Here is a 7,618-nt window from a genome sequence, read left to right as displayed (position 1 = left end):
GTTTTCTAAATTTTCTAAATTTTTGCAGATTAAATTTTAAAAGCTCTTTTTATTCTAGTGTTTCGCTATTGCAAATTTATACCGAGATATGTTAATTGAAGTTTTAATTGTATTGTAATTGTATAGGAGCTGTGAATATTTTATAGATATATATATATATATATATATCTTCATAAATAATTTATTATGGTTCTACCGTATTTGTGTAACTTTATGTAAAATGCTGCAGTATCGTAATGATTTGTTTCAATCAATTTAATTTACGTTATCATCTTACTTCATTTCATTTATCATCAGTTTTTGTTATAAGTAAATACAACGTATCTCTAGAGAAGGATCTTCAGTGGCATGATTTTGGAAGACGTTTATTTATTGGTGGTTATTATGTGGCGTATATTTGAATATATTTGCAAACGCAGTATTATGCGGATGTGATTGAATTTTTGTTCCACGGAATGTATGGTGTACTATAGTGGACATTTTGTTTATTCAAAGAAGCACGTTATTTTATTGGAAACCGACAAAGGTCGAGTCTTTTCCAAGGGACTTTATTATACCCTTATGTTTGATTATCATGGAACTTACCATGTTTTATACTTTGTAGCTTCTTATTTGAGGACACACCCGAAGATGACACGGGCCCTCCACACGTATGTCCATGGCTAAAGGGTGACGCATGCCCTTGTTCAGGATCCTATCAACTGTGCCAACACTGTAGGAAGTACAGTTACGCTTGATAAGATTTTATACAAGACGCCCGCCATTGTGACGAATTTTGTTTAACAACGCCACCACTTTATTGATACATCATGACAGAGACTTTACGGGAGAAATAGACTGAGATACGTTGATAGTGTTTGTTTGTGCAGTGACTTATCATAGTAGTTTATCATATACAATCATTTTTCATTTATAAATATTCATTTCTGTAAATAAATTTGTATATATTTTTCTGTTCTGAGTTGTTGGTTGTTTTAGATAGCAATTGTGGTCGGCCTGGTATCCCATCGTAGTCCCTATTGTGACATTTGGTGACCTCGACGTGATTGGATACCGGTTGGCTATAGTTGTTATTTGAAACAAACCACACTCATTTAACTGCAGCTAGGTTATATAGCTAACACTAGAAACTTTGGTTTTATTTTAAGTAAAAGTTTTATTTACAATTAAAAGTTAAATTTAGTTTACTTAAAGGTAGTTAAATTTTGTATCATTTTTAATTATTTATTCTTTTTATATTTAGTGTGATTATAATTTCTTAACATTTTCAGATTGATACCGTGACAAATGAAACGGACTTGTGTGTGTGACAGCTATCCAGCTGAGAGGTTATAACAGCCACACAGACCCGACAGTGGACGTTTGGACGTTTAGGGTGAGTTCGTTCCATTTTCCTCCTTTTAGGTGTCACTTTATGATGAGACCACCAGTTTTGTAATCTGAAAGTGACCTTTCGGTAAAACACCGGAAGTACACATATACACACATACACTCTGCAATTTAAGGTACTACCCGCCTTGTGTACTTTTTCTAGATAAAGAAACTGTGTCTGTTATCTAGGTGAACATTTAATTTATTGTGTCATTTACAATTTTACTTTGTGTTTACTTTGTGTCTGTAGTATATTGAAACTGGCCATATACCTTTTATATTTTTGCACTGTGGGGTAAAGTGCTACGCGACATTGAGTTTTGGGTCGTAGTTTGGACTTTAAAGTTTAAAGTATTTTGAACAGTTTTAATTATTGCCTACTGTCTACTGTACACTTAAGATTATTATTATACAACCTTAGTGAGATACTTAGATGAGTTTGAAACTTAGTGTTTGTAGTGGTGAGGTATAGTGTTTAGAATATATGATACATTGTTTATTTTAGTACTTGTACAGTGAAGGTACATTTTGATTATAGCGCTAGAGTGATAAATGCGTTTAATTATATGGTGTTACACTGAAGTGTAGTGTTATAGTGCACCGTGATTGCACTTAGTGAATATAGCGTTTTGTGTTTAAGGGTTGTAGTGTTACCCTTTAATGATACTTTGATATCATTGTTCTACCTCACGGTAAGATTTTACTTGTATCCTAAGTTGTTGTTGTAGTAGTGTTACAGTGTAGGAAATATACATAATAAGTCAAGATGACTAGTGTAAATGAGTTGATGAAGGTAGGTCAGGAGTTAGGGTATACTGATGAGGCTTTGAGAAACTTTGTTAAAGAGGAGCAAGCCAGGGAGCGTGAAGAAAGACATAGTAGGTTAGAAGCTGAGAAGGATAGGTTAGAATTAGAAGCTAGGTTAGCAAAAGAGAAGTTAGATTATGAAGTCCAGATTTCTAAGGAGAAGTTAGAAATAGAGATAGAAATGGAAAAAGAGAAGTTAAGTAATGAGGCTAGAGTTGCAAAGGAGAAGTTAGAAATAGCTCGTCAGTTAGAAAGAGAGAAGGAGGAAGCAGAAGCTAGGAAGTTAGATACAGAATATAAGATGAAGATAGAGTTAGATATGTTAGGTAAGAAGAGTGTAGGTAAGGTTAAGGTTAAGATGACTCCATTTGACGAAAAGATTGATTTTATGGATGCGTATTTGAATGTTTATGAAACTTATGCGTCTGCTCAGAATTGGGAACATGAAATGTGGTCACTAAACTTAACGTTTCTGTTAAAAGGTACTGCTAGGGAGGTATTTGATAGGCTTCCATTAGAAGATAGGACGGATTATGATAAGCTGAAAGATGCTTTGTTAAGGCAGTTTGAGTTGACTGATGATGGGTATTAGAAGAAGTTTAGGACTGAAAGGCCCCGTGAAAATGAGACTTTTGTTATGTTCCTAGCTAGAATTTCTAGATACTTAGATGGTTGGCTAAGATTGAGTAAGGTGGAGAAGACTTATGAAAAGTTGTTAGACTTCATAGTAAGGGATCAATTTTTAGATATCTGCAATAGAGAACTATATCAGAACCTTAGTAGTAAGAAGTTGTTTTCAGCCCGAGAAGTAGCGGAAGATGCAGATTTGTTTGCCAAGACTAGAGGAGGTCCGAAGTATGTAGTGAATCATGGAATTAAAGAAAGAGCTAAGCCTTATGCACTGCCGAGTAGACCTGTAGATAGAAATCAAGGTAGTAGTTATCGTATGCAAAGAGGTAACGATAGACTCGTAAATAGAGGTAGAGCATCTCAGCAGTATGAAGGTTATAAATGCACATATTGTGGTCGTTTAGGGCATACAGCATTTTTCTGTAGAAATAAGGCTACAAATAAAGCTAACGCAGCGGAAGACATAGAACCGAACTCAATGAATCCAAGTAAGAATGATAATAGTTATCAGGGTAATAGAAGGCGAGGAGGTTATAGAGGTAGGAGTAGAGGTAGAGGAAGAAATAGAGATGCAGATTCGAAGATTTCGATGCCGAGATCAGATAGTGGTAGTAGTTTGATAGAACGTGGGGATTCTGAAGACGTGGGTACAGTTACTATAAATTCATGTCCGACAACTAGAGGTATATGTAATGGTAAAGCTATAGTTGCAATGAGAGATACTGGGTGTACATGTGTCATAGTACGAAGGAATTTGGTGAATGCAAATCAATTGTTAGGGAAGTCCAGACGATGTAAGTACATTGATGGTAGTGAGCACAGATTAGACATGGCGTTAATTGATCTGGATTGTCCGTATTACAGGGGTACTGTAGAAGCACTATGTGTAGATAATCCTACAAATGATGTAATTATCGGTAACATAGAGGGTGCTGTAGAACCAAATTTTGGTAAGTCAGCTTCAGCAGTAGAAACAAGATCGCAGAGTAAAGTTAAAGCTCATAGAAGACTTAAAGTTCCTTCACAGATTTTAGACATCACTAATGTAGAGTTTGTAGAGAAGCAGCAGGCAGATAGTTCATTAGATGGATGTAGAAAGAAAGCAGAGGAAGGTACTGACAGAAACTGTAGAGGTAAAGGGCAAGTGAAGTTTCAGGTCAGGAATAAGATGTTGTTTAGAGAGTTTACGGCAGGAAATGGTGACGTAAGTAGGCAGTTAGTAGTTCCTAAGGATCTTAGGGAGACTGTGTTAAAAGTAGCGCATGACTCGCTTTTGGCAGGACATCTTGGTATTAGGAAGACAAGTGATAGAGTCTTAGGGGAGTTTTATTGGCCAGGTGTTCTTGTAGAGGTTAGACGATATTGTCAGTCTTGTGATATTTGTCAACGTATTATTTCTAAAGGTAGAATAAGTAAGGTAACTTTAGGTAAGATGCCTTTGATTGATACTCCTTTTAAGAGAGTTGCCGTTGACATTGTTGGTCCGATCGAACCTATGACTGATAGGAAGAACCGATATATTTTGACCATGGTAGACTATGCTACCAGATATCCTGAAGCAATTGCATTGCCTAGTATAGAGACTGAAAGAGTAGCCGAAGCATTAGTTGACATGTATAGTAGATTAGGTGTTCCAGAGGAAATGCTTACAGATTGTGGATCACAATTTACATGTACTTCACAGATTATGAATGAGGTTAGTAGGTTGCTGTCTCTTAGACAGTTAACAACTACACCGTATCATCCGATGTGTAATGGTTTAGTGGAGAAATTTAATGGTAGTTTAAAGCAGATGTTGGAACGGATGTGTAGTGAAAGACCTACAGATTGGGATAAGTATTTGAATGCTATGTTGTTTGCGTATCGGGAAGTTCCACAAGAGAGTTTAGGATTCTCGCCATTTGAATTGTTATATGGACGTAGTATAAGAGGTCCAATTACCATTTTGAGAGAGTTATGGTCAGGAAAAACAGAGAATGACGAAGTTAAGACAACTTATCAGTATGTAGTTGATTTGCAAGAAAGACTAGAAAGTACATGTAAGATAGCACAGCAGGAGTTAGAGAAGAGCAGTATTAGGTATAGAAAGTATTACAAACAGGAAAGCTAGAGATAGAACTTTTAAGAAGGGAAGTAAAGTACTGGTTCTTATACCTACAAAACGCAATAAGTTGTTGTTACAATGGAAAGGTCCATTTGTAGTTTCCGAGGTCGTGAACAAATTAGATTATCGGATAGACATAGGTAACAGTAAGATCAAAACTTTCCATGCCAATATGCTGAAGGAGTATGTTGAAAGAAATTTCGAACCAGAACGAGGTGCATTGGCAAAGGTAAGTGCAGCTGTTGTAGAAGCGGAAAATGGGTATGATAGATTAGAGGAAGATGATAGTTTAGAAACAAGTTACCAAGATGATAGTGACATATTGTTATGTCCATTGAAGAAAGGTTCAGAGACATATAAAGATGTTCAGGTCAATCCTGACTTACAAACAGATTGTAAGACTCAGATTGCAACCTTGTTAAAGAAATTTTCAGATGTTTTAACAGATATACCCGGAAATACGTCATTAGTTCAGCATGACATTAAGTTGACTACGTCAGAACCGGTAAGGACTAAGGGTTATCCTATTCCTTTTCACTCACAGCAGATAGTAAAGGAAGAAGTTGATAAAATGCTAGAGTTGGGAGTTATCGAACCTTCTAACGCTCCGTTTTCTAGTCCAATTGTCCTTATCAGGAAAAAGGATAACACGATTAGGTTCTGTATTGATTTTAGACAGATCAATAAATGCACGGTATTTGATGCGGAACCGATGCCCAATATGGAACAGATATTTTCGAAATTATCAAAATACAGGTATTTTTCGAAAATTGACCTTAGTAAAGGATACTGGCAAGTTCCTTTGTCTGACAATGCAAAACCTTTGACAGCATTTGAAACCCCGTCGGGACTTTTTCAATTCCGGAAAATGCCCTTTGGTTTAGTCAATGCCCCTGCAACATTCTGTAGACTGATGAGAAAGGTTTTGAAAGATCTAGATCACTCAGATAGTTTTATAGATGATATTTTGGTCTATACAGTCACATTGCCAGAACATATCAATGCATTGTATGAGTTATTTACCCAATTAAGAGAGTCTAGGCTTACTGCTAGACCGTCCAAGTGTTTCATATGTTTTGAAAAATTGGAATGTTTAGGTCATATGATAGGAGGTAGTAAGTCCATTGAACCTGTTCTCAGTAAGGTCAAGGCAATTCAGGAGACCGAGAGACCCACGACTAAGCGAGGAGTCCGGCAATTTTTAGGGGTTGTGTCTTGGTACCGGAAGTTCATCCCTAACTTTGCCGCCATTGCTGTTCCGTTGACCGATTTGACAAAAAAGTTTCAACCAAATCGTATTGAATGGGGTGAAAGTCAGGAAAAGGCTTTTCAGACTCTTAAGGCTAGTTTGACCGGTCCGCCCATTCTGAAATTACCAGATTTAGACAAGATATTTATTCTCAGAGTTGATGCTTCTGATTGTGGATTAGGATCTGTATTACTTCAAGAACAAGGTGAGGAGAAATTTCCAGTAGCTTATGCCAGTAGAAAGTTGTTACCAAGAGAACAGAAGTATTCTGTAATGGAGAAGGAGTGCCTTGGTATTGTTTGGGCAATTTCTAAATTTCACAGATACTTGTTTGGTAAGGAATTTATTCTAGAGCAGATCACCAGCCGCTTTTGTATCTTAACAAGGCAAAGTTAAGTAACTCTAGAATAATGAGATGGTCTTTGCTTTTGCAGCCATACAGGATGAGGATTAGAGCAATCCCAGGTAGAGAAAACATAGGTGCAGATTATATAAGCAGGGTATAATGCAGAGTGTAGTGTAGTATTCATGGTGGTTATAAATATGGTGTACAGTATTTCTACTTACATTTTTGCAATTTGTCGTTTTCACTTTGTTGTATTTAAAGAAAATTTATCAATTTTCTTATTTAAAGGGGGGCGTAAATGTCACAAAGTGAAAGTACGTTTGTAAAATTTTGCATTATATTTTCACGCCGAACCTCATTTTTACTCTATATTCATTGTTGTGAGATTGCATCATCTTTTGTTCAATTTAGAGTTTTCGGGTGAAATTATTATTTAGAGTATTTTTATGGTTTGCATAAATTTCCATGTCTCAATTTAAACATTTTGCCGTTTATTTCACAAAAATCCTTTCAGTAATAAGAAAGTTACATTTTTGTTTTATGAACCAGATATATGTATTAAGTCTGTATTTGAAGGACGGGCCTTTATTTTACATAACTATTTTTCCCGCCATCCAAGCTTTATTTCGTGCAAATCGATTTTTCATGTTTTGCACGATCTGTTTTCCCGCTCAGTACTCAGTAGTTTGCTATATATTGACTAAATTTTAAGTGACATATTGCAATGCACTGGACGTTATACAGGTCACTATGACGGTGACGGACAAATTATATTTGTAATAAAATTACAGCTTGTACAAGGTAAATTTAATTTTCTAGTGATTTTGTTTCATAAATTTTTGCTATTTCGTAAAATACTATTTTCTATTAGAATTATTGTTTATTTGATTCAGGTTTAGTTATTTGGCAGTAATTTATTGTTTTCTAAATTTTCTAAATTTTTGCAGATTAAATTTTAAAAGCTCTTTTTATTCTAGTGTTTCGCTATTGCAAATTTATACCGAGATATGTTAATTGAAGTTTTAATTGTATTGTAATTGTATAGGAGCTGTGAATATTTTATAGATATATATAGAAATATCTATTCATAAATAATTTATTATGGTTCTAC

General features: G+C 35.4%; 1 protein-coding gene across 1 annotated transcript; it reads left to right on the top strand.

The window, feature by feature from the left end:
* Positions 1-2,815: 2,815 nt before the first annotated feature.
* Positions 2,816-4,918, top strand: LOC132729267 (uncharacterized). Its single transcript, XM_060714989.1, has one exon. The coding sequence runs from the start codon at positions 2,816-2,818 to the stop codon at positions 4,916-4,918; it is 2,103 nt and encodes a 700-aa protein (XP_060570972.1).
* Positions 4,919-7,618: the final 2,700 nt, after the last annotated feature.

This window comes from Ruditapes philippinarum, unplaced genomic scaffold (genome assembly GCF_026571515.1).
Source record: "Ruditapes philippinarum isolate M1 unplaced genomic scaffold, ASM2657151v2 ctg1192_1_1_1_1, whole genome shotgun sequence".
Taxonomy (NCBI): domain Eukaryota; kingdom Metazoa; phylum Mollusca; class Bivalvia; order Venerida; family Veneridae; genus Ruditapes; species Ruditapes philippinarum.
This window is presented reverse-complemented; position numbering and strand designations above follow the sequence as displayed.

What these genes read in the sequence shown, in the direction of transcription:
- LOC132729267 (XM_060714989.1), top strand. Translation starts at nt 2,816, where the DNA reads ATGTTCCTAGCTAGAATTTCTAGATACTTAGATGGTTGGCTAAGATTG.